Source organism: Amphibalanus amphitrite, unplaced genomic scaffold (genome assembly GCF_019059575.1).
Source record: "Amphibalanus amphitrite isolate SeventyFive unplaced genomic scaffold, NRLGWU_Aamphi_draft 001148F_arrow, whole genome shotgun sequence".
Taxonomy (NCBI): domain Eukaryota; kingdom Metazoa; phylum Arthropoda; class Thecostraca; order Balanomorpha; family Balanidae; genus Amphibalanus; species Amphibalanus amphitrite.
The window spans coordinates 70501-87196 of record NW_024882642.1 but is presented as its reverse complement, the minus strand read 5'-3'; the positions used below and the strand labels follow the sequence as shown (position 1 = coordinate 87196).

Genomic DNA, 16696 nt, shown 5'->3' with positions numbered 1-16696 from the left:
GGGTAGGGAGCGGCACCCGAGCGGAGGCTCATTGTCAGCTTTGAGGGTGTACTATGTCGAAAAGGTAAGTTCATTTTGAAGCATTGGTAATGTCAATAATTCACGCAACTGTGAATTGACTACCGCAAAAAGTAAAACCGACTAACTTAGCCATTTTGAAGATATCGTGCTAAAACTTTTGACAGTGGTTCATCGGTATGTGTTCAATCACATGTGTTCCGTTTCTTATTTTTCACTTGAGCACACATGTAAGTTTTGAAGACCATCACAGTAGCAAATGCATCGAAAGATGGATAGTAGTGGGCAAAATATCCTGACTGTCGTGCTGCATCGAAAGTAGTGTTGATGAGAAAAGGGGTTTTTATTCCAGATTATTGTGGGTAGAGAATACATTGTCTGCACCCACTGGAGAATTATTGTTGGTGCAACTTCACCCACTGCACCCGTGGCTCCTACACTAATAGGCCCATGGATAACGCTTCGGCGATACCTATCGCATAGAGGCTGCAATGTGGCCCTTAGAGTACAGTGTCAGACCCCCAGAGGCCGGCGTTGAACCCAAGGGTCAGCGAAGGGCCTCAAAGGCCCCAGATGGGGCCCCAGAGGCTGATGTGGGCCCTCAGAAGCAAATGCGTGACGCCCAAAGGTAAGTCTTGGGCCCCCATAGAACATAAACGGCCATCAGTGGCCGGTGTAGAGACCTCATAGGCCAGTTGGGGGCATATAGAGGCCAGTTTAGGGCCCTCAGAGACCAGTACAGGGCCTGCAAAGGGCAGTTTGAGACCATCAGAGACCGACTTGGGCACTCAGATGCTAATGTGGGTCCTTACAGGCCAGCATGGGGCCCTCAGAGGTTAGCGTGGCCGCCGTGAGGCCCTAAAAGACCGGCATGGGTCGGCGTTGGACTGCAGAGGCCAGCCTCAAAGGCCAAAGATGGGCCCTCAAAGGTGATGCGGGCCCTAAGAGGCCGGCATCGGGTGTTCAGAATCCAGTGCGGGGCCCTCAGAGGCTAATGTGCGCCCTTACAGCCCAGCATGGGGCCCTCAGAGGTCAGAATGGGGCCCGGAAAGACTGGCATGGGCCGGCGTTGAACCCCAGAGGCCAGCAGAGGGCCCTCAAAGGCCAAGATGGGCCCTCAGAGGCCGATGCGGGCCCTTAGAGGCCGGCATCGGGTCTTCAAAATCCAGTGCGGGGCCCATAGAGGTTAATATGTGTCCTTACAAGCCAGCGTAGGGCCCTCAGAGGTCAGTGTGGGGCCCTAAAAGACCGGCATGGGCTGGCATTGGACCCCAGAGGCCAGCGGAGGGCCCTTAAAGGCCAAGATGGGCCCTCAGAGGCCGATGCGGGCGGAGGCTGGCATTGGGTCCTCAGAATCCAGTGCGGGGGCCTCAGAGGCTAATGTGGGTCCTTATAGGCTAGCATGGAGCCCTTAGAGGTCAGTGTGGGGCCCTAAAAGACCGGCATAGGCCGGCGTTGGACCCCAGAGACCAGCGGAGGGCCCTCAAAGACCAAGAGGGGCCCTCAGAGGTCGATCCGGGCTCTTAGTGGCCGACATCGGGTCTTCAGAATCCAGTGCGGGCCCTCAGAGGCAATTAAAGGCTAGTCTTGAGACAGAAATGAGGCCACCAGAGCCTGTGTGAGGCCCTCAGCCGCCGGTTGGGCCCCTGAGACCGGTTTAGGGGCCCTTAAAGGCCAGTGGAGGGCCCTCAGAGGTCAACGTGGGTCCTCAGCGGTCAATGTGGGCGCTTGACCGCCACTGAAGGGCCCTCAGAGGTGAGTGTAGGACCCTCAAAGACCGGTATAGGAGCTGTTAATAGCTGGCGTGGGTTTCTCGAGCCTCGTGACAATCGAATACGGGCCAGGGCCCCATACGCCCATGGGGGCCCATCGGTTGTTTGGGGGGGCCAAATGATATGATGGCCCCCCCTGATTTGCCTTTGGGGGGGCCATGGCCCTGATGGCCCCCCCCCCCCCTGCGACCGCCACTGCCAGAGCCTCATATTGATGCCGATTCGCATATTTCGCCATGTGAATCACATTCGCACAATGTAAAGGTATACCCCGACTCCGCCCTCTTTTCAACCCCACTGGGCCCACTCGCGTCCCTATAATACAGCGTCAACATCGCTCGATGGCTAGCGGAGAGCGCAGAAAAAAATTACCGGTGAACCGGCACACGATACCATACGCCTTTTACTAGCGCAACATACTTCTAGAGACCGAACTGTTATGCGATTCGAGGACCATTCAGGCCCCTGGGGATTAAGAACTTGTGTGCAATGCATGTCATGTAGCCAACGGCCGTACTCCATGAATGGATCCAAAAAATGAAACGACTGAATGGCGCAAAAGTTGTCAAAGGATCGCGAGCACTCCCACGCACAGTGCAAACATCTGGCGGCTCCAGCGGCCAACTTACCGCGTAAACACGTCGAACTCGAAGTTGGAGATGTATTCGTTTCCAGTGAGGTCGATGGTGGTCTTCAGTGCCTTGGTCTCGAGACCCGGGTGGATGGGATGCACCTCTGCCAGTCGCTCGCGGAACGTCTGCCATGGCACCAGAGTCCTGGCAAAGGCAGGCCACATATGGTTAGCAACCACTGGTAGTGAGATCAGTGCAGCAGGGTGGAAGCAGGCTGAGAGCACTGAATGACAGAGTCTCTTTATAGAAATATGGAATTTCACCAGATAGGTAGGTATAAGATATTAGATGGAAAGGAATGCCTCCTTAGTACCAAGTAAGGAGAAGCTGCAGTGCTGAAGAATGGGCAGGAGCTATACATACTAATATTCAAGCAATGTTAGCTGTGAATCAAAGGTCAAACCTTTTCAGTTCTGCCCCTGATAAGCTGTCAGTGAATCCAGGACTAGAGAGGCAGCTTCAAGGGGGCTGGATGAGCATCCTCTTGTTTGGGAACTAGTGAAGGAGCTATAGCCAGGAGCCAAGATGCAGGTATATTCTTTTGGAAAGCATGGATCCGGAGGGTGGAGACTGGAGATTGAGATGCCTCCCAAGTCCCAATAAGCAGGGCTGGTGTGTACAGATAATCTGATCTGTACTGATCCCAGATTCAGAGAGCTTGTGTCAGCTCTCTGATGATATATGTTCTTTGAATCTTTCCTGCACTTCTTCTGTGCAGTGACACAGAACAAGACACATACCTAAAGGGTCCAGTAAAAGATCAAAGGGATGTTTTCAGATTAGGGCGGCACATGCGAATATCAAAATGATCATAAATGAATGGTGCAATGAGGCAATGTTTGCGGAAAAATGTCTGTCTATGCTATATATAGGTACTATGTAAGCAAGTCAACTATGTACTAAGAGCTGTCAAGCTCAACAAGTGGCCAAAGTTACCCTTCATAAGCAAATCCAGTTCTTCCATGCTTGGGGCTGCAGCTGCTTGACATAGGCTAGGCTTAACTCTAAAGTCAAGTGCTTTGGTAATTTTCAGCACATGTTTAACCTACAATTTCTCATATATTTGATATTGTTGATCATGTAATTATCAACAAGAAATTAATGCTTTTATGAACAATTGTATCTCATCATGAGCATTTCCCAGAAGTCAAGCTCAAATAGTAAAAATGCAAGATGTAACAATTATTTTTGAGCATGAAGCAATAAAGAAATGGTGAGCCTTATTTGATTTTAATTCACATAACAAAAGCACACCTAATCAAGGGCGGATCTAGGGGGTCGTTTTGGGGGGGGTCACCAGTCGGCCGACATACCAGGTCTGGTGAATGAATTCTGACGACCGGGGGGGGGGGGGGTAGGGAGCGAGTATGTCGAGATCAAAAAATGACATTTGATCTTCGTCGTTTATAAGATGAAGTTTTATCGTAAGTCACTCGGCTCAGTAGTTTTAGTTAGTGAAACCCACCTATATAGGAGCGTCGCCACGGATTTTTTACTGGGGGGGGGGGGGAGGCGGGTCGACCGACTTAAAAACCCAGAAGTAGATATAGTTACCTCACTTTTAGCCTAATGCATTAGTAAATAGTAGCATACAGTCACGATCTCTCTTATTGACCTGTGTATGAATCGGCGGCGCGAAGCGCCGCAAAAATTTGCAAAAAAAAGTTGTCAAAACACAGCTCTAAAACACAAATATTACAACCTTTTTAGCATGCTAGTACAAGCCGGAGTTCCTTCACAGTACACATATGAATTCCGATTCAATTTGACACGGTTGGTGTTATTACAGTCACTGTTATTTCTCTCTTATTGATTGGTGTATAAATCGGCGGCGCGAAGCGCCGAGAAAATTTGCAAAAGAATGTGTCGAAACACAGCTCCAAAACACAAATTTTACCACCCTTTTAGCATTGCAGTACAAGCCGGAGTTCCTTTACAGCACACATATGAATTCTGATTCAATTTGACACGGTTGGTTTATGTAATTACAGTCAAGATTTCGTATTGACCTGTACGTATGTACATAAATCGGCGGCGCGAAGCGCCGCGAAAAATTTGCAAAAACATTTGTCAAAACACAGAGGGGGCCTCCTCTCTACAGAGGACCACCGATCTCTACTGCGGGCCTCCTCTTTTCACAGGGCCTCTTAACTACAGAAGCTACAGGGCCTCCTCTCTACAGAGGGCTTCCTCTCTACTGAGGGTCTCTCCCTTTAAGAGGGCCTCCTTTACAGAGGGCCTCCTCTCTTCAAAGAGCCAGAGGACCTCATCTCTGCAAAGGGCCTCCTCTCTTCAGAGGGCCTCTTCTCTACAGAGGGCCTCCTTTCTTCAGAGGGCCTCTTCTCTACAGCGGGTCTCCACTCTTCAGAGGGCCTTCTGCATTCAGGCGGTCTCCTTTCCACAGAGGGCCTCCTCTCTACACAGGGCCTCCTCTCTACATAGAGCCTTCTCTCTACAGCAGGTCTCCTCTCTACAGAGGGCCTCCTCTTTAAAGGGGTCTCCTCTCTACAGGGGGCCTCCTCTCTACTGAGGGCCTCCTTTCTACAGAGGACCTCCTCTACAGAGGGCCTCCTACCTACTGAGGAGTCAGAGGGGCCCTAGCGGTCAGACACAGACACTAGCGGTTATTCACTGGAGGCCCCAGGAAGTAAGAAGGGCCCTAGCTGTCAGGCTGGTCAGAGGGCCCTGAATGTCCTGACGTGATTTTTGGGATTCCCGTGAATTTCTTTCGCCTCAGACGTGATTTTGACCTGCCAGGGCCCAGGGGCACTAAAAATAAAACAAACAAAATAAAAAATGAAAATAGGACATCACCAAAATTAAGTGACCGAAATCCGTTGAGTTTTTAATTTTGCGTATAGGTAGGGGCACCACGAATTAAATTCATGACCATCCCCTTGGAGTTTTCCTGGATCATCCCCTGGTGCTCGCACGGTTGAGACAAAAACGAGTAAGATTCTGGTCTTCAATACGCCTTTTCACGCAACACGATCCAGAAAAACAAAGGTATTAGCTCAGAAGTGTTTGACAGGTGATTTTGAGCATGCAAGACGGCGTCTATAGCGCATTTAGGTCTTCGGCTTTTGGGGGGGGTCAAATGACCCTCTCAGACCTTTTGGGGGGGGTCATGACCCCGTGGACCCCCCCCAGGATCCGCCAGTGCACCTAATTATGATTACTAACCTGTCCCCAAATGAAGTTCTCCAGAATTCTGCGGCATCACTCTTTGTGATCCTGTACTGATCTCCCGAAAACTTGTAATCTGGAAAAATTGCCCTCAGCTCTAACAGCATATGTGAGAACACAAGAGACAGCTTTGTGAGCTCCCTCCTACACGCTGAGTTCTCATCATACATTTGCTCCTTTCCATCGTGGAACTGCTTTTCTGCCTGTTTGCACTTCTTCATGAGGTTTTCAATGAACACACAGAAGTATTCATTGCTGTTCAGCACTTCCAGGTCATTATATCTGCTGCAGATTCCTTTGAGGTGTGTGTAGGTGTCTGGAAGAATGTCCAAGAGGAATGGAGGCGAATTCTTCAGATTCATCTTCCGATGCTGGCAAAGCTTCACCACCTTGTCCATCAATGAGTAGGTTTTGTCAATAGTCCGCTTGTTGATCACAAGCCTAGGTCCCATCTTGTCAACCAAGACACCCTGAATTTTGCTGATAAATGACGGCTTTCCATTGCTTCCCGTGAGCGCCATCGCAAGCCCGCGCACCAACACACACCAGTGCCCTCAGTGCCCCCACCCGCGCACGGCTGCCTCGCGACTGCGGAACTGGCAGCCCAGTTGTCAGTGAATGAAAAACTATTCCGTCATATCTCTATAATTTCGCTTCTTTTTCGCCATAATTCTCCACTTTTTCTCGTATATCTTCCGTTTTTGAAGACATTTCTTCCCATAAGTCACTAGTATTTTTATACAGGTCTTCAAAAACGATGAATGGCTGTGCCAATGGTTGCATCATTTCATTCATTCTTTAGGACTCTGCCGCTGCATTCATTCTTTTGATAACTGAGGACTGACGAGTGACTAGATAAAGAGCAGGCGCGAGGGCGCTAGTCTAAACAAGGGCATCCGGATGTGGAAATCGGGCGATATTGGACTCGCCTTGGTGTGAAGTTCTCTGGATAAGATAGCGAATCCAAGGCGGAGGATACCAGAAGGCAGAATATTTGTCGAGATATGCTGATCGGCATTTGGGGAAAAATGATGCGGGGCGAAAATTTCACGTTCATTCTAATACTGTCTACGCGATGTACGTAAGGGTTTACGTGATTACGCAAGACTCAGAGGGTGAGCGGAGCATGTTCCGGTCCCGGTCCCCGGTCATCGAATAAAACATGAAAATGTCTATCCCCCTGTGTTCAATGAAAGCCCAGTCATTCCTCAGGCATAGTTATCAACGAAACAGAAAGCTGCATCTAGTAGCCGACTCGCAAAACTGGCTGCCTGTCCGTCCCTCAAGATAGAGCGATAGCTGTAAGCACACAATACACGCAGCGAAGTGCCAGCTCGCTTTATTCATGTCGTCTGTACAGCGCCGATGGCCCTGGGGAGAACAACTCGAGCGGTGGGCGCGGTGCAGCCTTCACGGCCGGCTAGGTGGAGCAGCAATTGGCGATACTGGCGGCGTCCAGCGGGGGCAGTTGTCACTAGTGGTTCGCCGAACGGCCGCCAGAGGCGCTACGGGCAGGCCTTTGCCGTCGGTCACCTGGCGCCCCGAGACACTGCGGCTCCGACGACGGTCTCGTCTGGCGCAAAGGCAAATAGGCACACCGACACGGAGCACACCGAACGAATCGCGTCACAACCGGCACAGACAGGCTGACGGGCAAATCCAGACCGAACGCACACCACCTCCGGGCAGCCGCAGCGGTGGTAAATGGAATGAACTCACACCAAACACTCGTGCGAACAACCGGTCATCCACATCTAACGACGCTGAGAACTCTCTTAAGCAGTAGCGGAAAAATCAACTGATAGCATATTTCTCCAAAATAAGCGGACACGAAAGGGGCATGATTGCAACATAAGCAGAACTTTGATCGGAAAAGAGTAAGGCAGCGCGTGATCACAGGCGGGAAAGACGTGTGCGACAGATTGAGAAACTGCAACGGAACAGATAAACAATACAAGCGAAATACGGCAAACATTTCCCGCAGGTATTTGAGTAACGTGTAAGCTATGGATTAGCGTGTTCAAAGGCCATATCAGCACTCTGGATACACTCGTTTTCCGGAGCTAGGCCCCTGTGTAACCTGTCAGGCATTGGCTGGGCGCAAGCGGCTGAAGATCGCCCCACGGTACACTGGCATAAGTACTCGAAACGACACCAGCAGAGCAGAATGGCTATCACCCAGTGCGCACCACATCCACGAACCAAGCATGTCCCCTCGAACCCCTGATTTGCCAGCGCACTCGCAGACATTGGCAGTATCAAACAATCCGCGAGCGTCCCAATGACTGTGCCGGCCTGCCCGTCACCGTCCTGCCCTGTGATTGGCTAGTTCAGGTCGCCCTGCCCTGTGATTGGCTGCTCCAGCCGTCCTGGCGCACCGTGATTGGCTGATCCAGCCCTCCTGCCCCTGTGATTGGCTGATCCAGCCGCCCCGGCGTACTGTGATTGGTTAGGCGAGTCGGGACCCCGCTCGAGGAGACTGCCAGCACGCGCTGCGATTGGTTAACCCTGTGACGCAGTGAGTTTCGAACACTCTGCTCTGCCTGTCTGCCCGCGCCCCAGCTAGGCCGGCCGACTAGCCTCGGTTGGGCAGGTCTTTGACCTTGTAGATGCGGACGATCCAGTGTTCGGTGGTGTAGGCCTCCTCCAGGACGTCCAGCTCGAAGTTTTTGTTGCCGATCTCAGCGTTGCGGACGCGGTCCCAGCCCGGCGGGCGACTGCGCTCGGTGTACACCTGGCCGAACCTGTCGCGGCACGGGGGAAAGTCAGACACAGGCCAGGGGTACATTCACACCGGGGACACTGCACCGTCAGACAGACATGAGGGGCCATGAGACACAAGACAGGGACCCGTCAGGCATGACGCGGGCACCTTCACACCTTTGGTCACCGGCACGCTTATGCACACGGACGGCACAGTTGATACACTGCCAGAAAGGTTGGCGGCCGGAGACGTGGAGTAACATCACGAGTGATCCGTTCAGAATGTATGCAAGTTAGTAGATTAGCGATAGAACATGAAAATGGAGTATAGGACAGATGCATTCTCCAAACAAAACACGAAACCAGCTGTATCGAGTTGGAGGCATAAATATCGACACAAATATCGACACTATTTCATGAGCAGCCTTAACCCGCGCCCTGCTGGGGGGGGGGGTGTTTGAACACCCCCCCCCCTGTGGTTTTTCGCGAATATCTCGAAAACGGCGGCGCGGAGCGCCGCCGTTTTTGGTACACCTTATCATACATCAATTCTACACATGTTGTGAAAATTTCAGACCAAGGTCATTCAAGGTCAGGTCACCAGGTCACTCGAAGTGACCTCACCTCATAAAAAGTTTCAATGTCTGTCATAGCTACACCGAGTGACCGATCGCTTTGAAACTTTCAGCGATTGCTAAGAGCATTAGCATGTACAAAATGTATATCTCAGAATTTTGATATCGATGACCTAAGGTCAGGTCAATTTTGCGACCTCACCATTATAAGTCAATGGGAGAAAATTGAAATGCGCCTGTTTTGGACGAAAGACATTATAAACACTCCCAAACACTGAATTACAAGTGGTTTAGACACACTGAACATGAAAATGGTGTCTGTGACCCCTGTTTATGCCCTGAGGTCATCTTAGGTTACGAATGGTATCTAACAGTTTTTCGCAAATAACTTTTGATAGAGGCATGCTAGAGCGATGAAAACGCCTTAGATGTGTTCAGCTCGACGATACGGATCGACTGATATGCAACATGACCCTTTCCGGTCAGGTCATGACCTTGACCTGAGGTCAAATTTTCAAGTTGACCTAAGGTCAAATTATAGTTCGTTCGATGCGTCTTGACGAGAGGAACACGATGCCGGTAAAAGTAAGCTCGTACAATGCTTGGGTCAAAAGTTATTGCAGAAAAACTGTTTCCGAAAAAATCGGCTATTTTTGCAGTTTTTGCCCCCTGCAGGCAAAACCGTTGACGTTAGGTCAAATCTGAGAAAATTACTCAGAAAGGGCGTTAATAGGGCTATCGAATGCGCTTTTCCGCGGCGCTGTAGCTCTATTGGTTCCCGAGTTATGCGTTGGCTTCTTGGAAATTTTCGACATTCGACCTGGAAATCGGCGAAAATTTGCCTTCAATGACCTCTGGTGACCTGACCTTTGACCTGACCAAAAAATTGACCGAAGTGATTTCCTCATTATTTTTGACGCTCTTTCGAACGCCGCCTTCCGCGTATCGCTACGTGGCCCAGGAGCCGAGTTAGAAGGGGGGGTGTTCAAACACCCCCCCCCCCCCCCAGCAGGGCGTGGAAATCCAGGACCCCCAGCCGGGCGCGGGTTAATATGTTACAGCTGAGCATAAAACGCAGCTGAGGGCTGAGCCTAAATAGTAAAAGGCTGAGCCTAAATAAGGCTCAGCCTTTTTAGGCTGAGCCTAAATAGTAAATAACTTCACCTATAGAAATCAGCAGCTGAATATGGAGACGGCGATATTATTTCAGAGTTCCCTATCGAATCCACCCCGTCCATCCCTCCCGTCCCCACACAGACTGACCTGTAGTAGCACATCTTGTACATCAGACTGTTGAGCATGGTCGGCGAGCCCTGCGCATCAATCCTGAACTCTCCAGACGGCGTGTAATAATCCTTCTCGTGGATGTGCGCGCCACGGTCGGTCGAGCCTCCAATCCGCACCATCCACAGAAACTTGGCGATGTCGTCACTCGAGTAACCGGTGAAGCCGCCGAAGATGACCAGTACGTAGTCGACGTCGAGCTCACGCATGATTCCGTAGGCGTGCTGCTCGCTGCTGGCCATGGCCTGGCCGACGCGCGAGATGTGCGTGTTGTTCCACGTGTTGTTGTCGACGATGATGGTCCGGTTGGCCATTGAAGTGATCTGTCGGAGGACAGAGAGGTAGCGCTGGGAGTGGGCCGGAGTGGCGAGATACACAAAAAAAGAAGAGGGAACATACATGTATGGAGAGGGACAGGTGCAGTTGGAACCCACTGACAGCGGATGATCGGCGAATGATGAAATCAATGCAAAATGAATACTGTTGGCCAGTTGAATAAGCAGTTACGAAAAACGCATACAGTGCTTCAAAAATATTGGCGGCACGTGGTACATAGTATAACTTGGCAATTGCTATGTCTAAGCACGACGAAAGCGAAACGAGTGATTGAACAATTATGATCGTTGATAAATTATAAAATGACAAAATCAAAAACGAATGGCATAGGGAGTACCTATCAATTACCATTGTTTAACGTCGGTCAGCGTTTTCCACCGACAACCTTTTGCCGGACAGTGTGTGCCACCGTCTCGCACAACATCTCACCTGATATCCGTAGTCCCACCAGCTCATGACCTTAGCGTCCTCGGGGGTGTTCTGACGCAGCCAGTAGTACGCCTCGCGGAAGTCGTCAAAGATGATCCTCTCGCCATCGTACTTGGCCGAGAGCACGATTGACGGCGAGCTGTACGCCTCAGACGTCACCCAGGTGCAGTGGAAGCCGTAGAACACCAGCATGCCGGCCATCATGCAGACGAAGAAGTTGGCCACCTCGCTGCGGTAGAAGTAGTTGCCCTCGAACTTGGACTTTTTCCGGTCGGCGCCGAGCGCGCTCTGGCGGTCAATGGTGACGATTTCGCGCATATAGACGGCCAGCAGACTGGAGACGGCGATGCCGGAGACGATGCACATGACGGGCGCCAGCACTAGCATCAGACGCACCATCACGCCGGAGAAGTAGAGCGCCGACGCCGCGTAGAGGATGATGAACACGCGGGCGTCGTCCAGCTTGCTGAAGCAGAAGTAGAGGCCGACCGGGAACAGGAACATGAGCACCTGGAAGTCGAAGTAGAAGGAGCTCCAGGCGGTCGGCTGGTGCTCCGACACGGAGGCGATGATCGGGATGTGGTTCTTGGCGTAGGACGGGTCGAGCAGAGAGTAGAAGCGTCCTGTCCACGGTGAGATCTTGTCGGTGGCGGCGAGCAGAGCGGCGACACCCACCAGCAGAGCGGCGCACAGGCTCAGCAGGCTGCGCAGCAGCGTCTCGAACTGGTCAGCGCTCAGCCGCGAGCGCAGGTAGTTAACGAACGCCATCAGCTGGCAGAGACCGAACACGCCGAGCGCGGCCATGTGCTCAGAGCTCTGCACCGGCTGGAAGCCGACGAACGAGATCTGCATCGAGAGGATGGTGCCCAGACAGTAGACCACCGAGTAGGCCACGTAGACGCGGTGCGAGAAGCGGCCCATCACCATCAGCGTCAGCACGTGCAGCGGGATGATGTTGATGAGGAAAACGTAGCCGCCCCAGGAGGAGACCATGTAGAAGTAGGCCACGGCGCACAGCGCCGACCAGAAGACGGTGCCCGTCTTGACGGCGCGGATCCACAGCAGGTAGGTGAGTAGCATACAGAAGATGGCGATGCCCTCGTTGTCGTAGCTGCCGGCCACCGAGCGCGAGATGTAGCCGGGCACGACGGCCACCAGGGCGGCGGCCACCAGGCCCGCCCCGGCGTCCTGCAGCTCGCGCGTCAGCGCGTACGTCACCAGCGTGGTCAGGCTGGAGAAGAGCGGCGCCAGGAACACGCAGATGTGCCGCACCTCCACCGTCACGTGCAGGAAGTGCAGCAGGTGGTACAGCACGGCCGACGTCACCATCAGGCCGGGGTAGATGGTGCCTGCAATGGCACACAGCAGGGCTCACACAGGCTCGGCAAGGAATAAATGCAGACCCAACAGGGGCAGAGTTTTTGGGTACATAATCATTGACGATGATCTTTTAACTACATGGGAAACCCTCTTAACCTAGTTCACCTGCTTGTACCCATGCTACCCTAATAAGTTTAGTAGGACAATGGAGCTTGCTAGGAGAATGAACAGAGAACCTTTCATCAAGCCATTGGTGGCTCAGTGAAGAATAACAACTGTAGCAAAATAAATACCTGCACCAAAATAAAATAAATATTGCAACACACATTGCAAGCACATCTTTCAGATTTAAAGGATACAATGTATTGAAAATAAATCAAATTTTGATTGTTTTGCCAAAATAGCATGAAAAATACATATTTTTCTAACTGGATAGAGGGTGCACTTAACAGTGGGCAGTGAGCATGGATGCCTATAACCTTTACAAGCTGGGTATGCACTGTATTGCCACCTGAATTCTGGCAATGACAGCTTTTTAACATTAGTAACATGCAGTCTGCAATCAATGGTTAAACAGAGAATACTCATACTCAATGCACTCTCTGCAAGTTTCAAACTTATGCAATTTAATTCGACATGCTGGAATCATAACCTAACAAAGGTAAATGAATATTGGAATGTCAACAACAAAAAAATTTGAGCTTCCTTCACACATTTCCTTTGATTTAAAATCATTCTGCTAACAACTATCACAAAATTTTCAAGTTGACTAAAGTGACATATGTGTCATGAACTTCATAGAAAAAAAAATGATATAAAATAATTCCAAATGAGGTAATCTGGTCAAACTTCTCAGGCATCTGCATATTACCAATAATCAACATAAAATATGTTGAAGGTCATTTCTTAGGTTGTAGTTCAAATGGTTTTTCATGAATACATTTGGTTCCTTACATGTTTTGCTATCTCTGAATGCAAAAAATGATGCTTAGGTATTTGTCCAGCAAATATCATGATCATCTGATGATAGGTCAGCTAAGGTCACCTGATCCAACCTAATCAGACCAAACCTAGCCTAGCCTTCTACCTGAGGTGCTTAAGTGTTTGGTGTTAGGCAGGTCTGAGGTTAGATAAGGTCAGGCTAGGTTAGGTAGGAATTACTTGGCAAAGGTTAGGTTGGGTAAGCTAAGGCTGAGTTAGGTCAGGTCAGACTAAGTCAAGTGACATAACCTCAATGGATTAGCATGATATTGAATGTACTGATAGCATCATTTTTAAATTCAAGAGATCAAAAAACATCAAAGAACAGAATATAGATCCTTGAAATAACATGTGGGTCTCAGCTTCAGTTTTACCACATCACATGTACCTAGTAAGGATAAGTTCAAAGCATCAGCTGTCATAAAAAATGTTGAAGCTTCATATATAGCCTCTGCTATTGTACCCCACTCTCATTAAACCTACGCAATGCACAATGCATTGTGCTGCTTCAACACACAAACACAGTAGGTAGGTACCTACCTAATAATGCATTAAACATTGTTTGAAGTTGTGCCTTTATTAGCTATTTGATTCCTTAGCTGATCAGAAATTTGAGGAGAAAATAAGACTTAATAAAAATATCATGAGTCTTTCAAGTTCATCATGTTAAAAACGTCTTTTCATAAGCCACAAATTGGACAGTCATTTGGGACTCGGAACAGTGGACACTATCTGACATGAAGGTGCCTAGCCGATTCTGGTAAAACACATTTCAATTTATGATAAATGAAAACCTCTACTGTTATTCTATGACGCTTTCCATCATTCTATGCCTACCAATTCTTTGGATGACCCAAACTTTGCCACTATTTCCGGGGAATTGTCAAATTTGACCTTCAATTCTGGTAACTTACCTCCAATAATTCTGCCCAATGGATACCATGCTCGATCATCAAACCAGTTGTGAAACTTGTAGAAACCTTCATCTGCTAGATATTTGGTGGTTCTATAGTTGAAGTAGGGGTCAAATTCATGAATGACTGCTTCAAACCGAAGCACCGAAAACAAGCGGCTGGAGAATGCCAAGACCGCGGCGATTGTTAGAATGGACATTTTGAGCAAAGAATCTTGCTTGTCGTGAGACAGCTTTATGAAGCTTTTCTTGACATATGTAATTGCCATTTTTGCATTTATATTTCAAGCCAAATGAAAGCCCCGGTCGTCCCCGGGGACACAACACCGGCACGGTCCCTCGCAGGCGTATACAAATCAAATGAAATGCAAAGAAAACCGGCATGCGTCGGAATTGAAACAAAGCTTCATAATAGGCAACAGACGCGTCTGATTTGGTAGCCTTCCTTTGCTACCACATAAAGTATTTCTACGTGTCACTTCAGCTTGACTTCAGCTATACGTTATTCAGGGTAATTAGACAAATTGCACTTGCAGTAAGTACACTGACGAATCCAGGGTCAGGGGTATGGGCGTAACCACCTAAGCGGACAGTGCGGAAACTCTGCACCGGTTTCTAGGGGCTCAGAAGGGAGAAGTACCTAAAGGATTCTTGACAGTAGGCGCCTTTCTTTCCCATCTCTTTTCAGCATATATCTGCGGCACCGTCCCTGAGAAACGTTACCCAAATGACTCTCTCAACCTACCCAGGCATCCCACTTTCCGCATATAGGAACCCTTTGAGCTTTATAAACGCCTGTCTTTCGCATGAAGCCGCCTATGATATGGCCATCATAGGCGCCCCTAAAAGCCTTACAGGCGCGGGGCGCCCCTCTTTCGCACAGAGACGCCTCTACGGACATCAGCGGCGCCATTATAGACGTCAAAGGCGGCCCGATGGGTTTCACACGTCCAAGTGCTCCTCTTTCCATTGGCCTCAGAGGTGCACCTCTTTGGCATGCAGGCACTTGCATTTTCACTTTTCAGGGGAAAATTGAGCCCTATCGGGGCTTTCACGGAACCCACCAGTGTTCGAGATCCTTCATTGGAGACGCCAATATGGCCTCCGTGGGCGCCTCCCCCTTGTATGTGAGCGCTCCTTTACTACCTATAGGCCGCAGAGGCACCCCTATAAGCCTCACAACAGGTGCCCCTCTTTCGCATGCAGGTGCCCCTTTATAGGCCTGATGCAGGCATAATCACAAGCGCCTCTCTTTTGCATTGAGGCGCTCCTATTATGAGCGTGCGAGAGGCTACATGCGAGAGGGGCGCCCATGAAGTCCATATATGAGCTTCATGGGCGCCCCTCTCGCATGTAGGCGCTTCAGTGACCTCAGAGGCGCCCCTCTCACGCATACCATTTCCATGGGCAATGGCGCCCCTTGCGGTCATGGTTCCCCCTATGACAGCTTTTCCAGACCACTCTGTTGCGCGTGGTTACAATTCTGGGGGTATTTGGAGCTAATTAATGTCCCTCCCCCCCCCCCCCCCGCCCCGCGAGGCGCCGGAACTCGACAAAATGTTGCGGTTTTTCGAGAATGAAAAAGAAAAGAAAGCAGCTTTCATAAGGAAAATTTATTTTAGACTGCTTAGCAGTGCATAGAGAATCGAGTTCCTAGCGTTTCTTGAAAATTGGAGAAACTTTTTGGGGGTAGGTGCCTATGCTTCCCGCAGCGTCTAAGACTGCCTTTCTGGATCCACTGGTGTTACAGTAGTAACACACGAAATGGAAAGCACATGCACAAAAAAAACATCTTGTCCCCGATCGAACTATAGTTCGATCGGGGACAAGATGTTTTTAGAGCGGAAAAAAAAATTGAAAACGTTTCCTGTAACGAGAGGAAGTCGATGACACCCAGCTTTCAGGTCTTAGGTCATAGGTCGTCCTTCCAGGTCAAGCCAATGACCAAAAATTCGGGAAAATCGGGACCAACCAGAGCTTCTGAAAGTGAGGCTCTTATTTCCTTTTACGGATAGCTATGCGCTAGTATGCACTTCACCCTTCACCGTTGCCTTGCTTTCATGCAATGCCCTAATGCATAGGTATTGGTGCCTCTTCTTGGCTCTCCTGACCTAACTTGACCTGATATCGACTTTACCTCTACTTTTGTCAGCAGCTTGAAGTTGACGTTTTTGACGTCGAAATTTGCAAGCGCCTAAAAAATCGACCCTTAACGACATTAGGGGCTAGACCCAAATGTTTTATTTCGACCCAGCTTGAACCTGGAAAAAAAATTCAAGAGAGATGGGCTAAGAGGTGCTGGAAGTTTTACGCTCCTTATGTCTCGGTATAAGCGTTCGAGAACTATCGCATATATTCGTCGGGGGGGGGGGGGGGTCCCCACCGGGTCCAACAGGTCGCCACCGTTCCGCGGCGTCAAAGCAGGCCCTCCTTCAAGCGCCCGCTGTGTATTATGGTCGGGGTCATTGAACCACCGCCCCGCAACATCCGTGCTTGTTATATTCTTTACTATCAGTACCTTACCTACTATCAGTAAACATATGTTAA

At 49.9% G+C, this 16696-nt stretch overlaps 2 protein-coding genes across 2 annotated transcripts in view; both read right to left on the bottom strand.

The window, feature by feature from the left end:
* The window catches only part of LOC122370602 (E3 ubiquitin-protein ligase CBL-B-like), a 63052-nt gene extending 56852 nt beyond the window's left edge, over positions 1-6200 (bottom strand). The window contains exons 1-2 of the mRNA XM_043346329.1: positions 5606-6200; positions 2420-2566 (exon numbers count right to left, since the gene is read on the bottom strand). Of these exons, the coding sequence (XP_043202264.1) occupies positions 2420-2566; positions 5606-6129 (671 nt within the window). The 5' untranslated portion in view covers positions 6130-6200. The remainder of the gene's footprint in view (positions 1-2419; positions 2567-5605) is intronic.
* Positions 6201-6931: 731 nt separating this feature from the next.
* Positions 6932-14538, bottom strand: LOC122370598 (dolichyl-diphosphooligosaccharide--protein glycosyltransferase subunit STT3A-like). Its single transcript, XM_043346316.1, has 4 exons — positions 14151-14538; positions 10936-12284; positions 10150-10493; positions 6932-8352 (listed from the first exon to the last, which is right to left on the bottom strand). Exons 1-4 carry the CDS (start codon positions 14416-14418, stop codon positions 8184-8186), a joined length of 2130 nt encoding a protein of 709 aa, XP_043202251.1. The 5' UTR covers positions 14419-14538; the 3' UTR covers positions 6932-8183.
* Between the last annotated feature and the right edge of the window lie 2158 nt (positions 14539-16696).

Bases quoted from the DNA above. Each gene is read 5' to 3' on its own strand.
- LOC122370598 (XM_043346316.1), bottom strand. From the start codon at position 14,418: ATGGCAATTACATATGTCAAGAAAAGCTTCATAAAGCTGTCTCACGAC. The intron at 12,285-14,150 runs GTAAGTTACCAG...GTGCCATTGCAG, and splicing joins ATTGGGCAGAATTATTGGAG to GCACCATCTACCCCGGCCTG. The intron at 8,353-10,149 runs GTCAGTCTGTGT...GTGCCGCGACAG, and splicing joins TACAAGATGTGCTACTACAG to GTTCGGCCAGGTGTACACCG.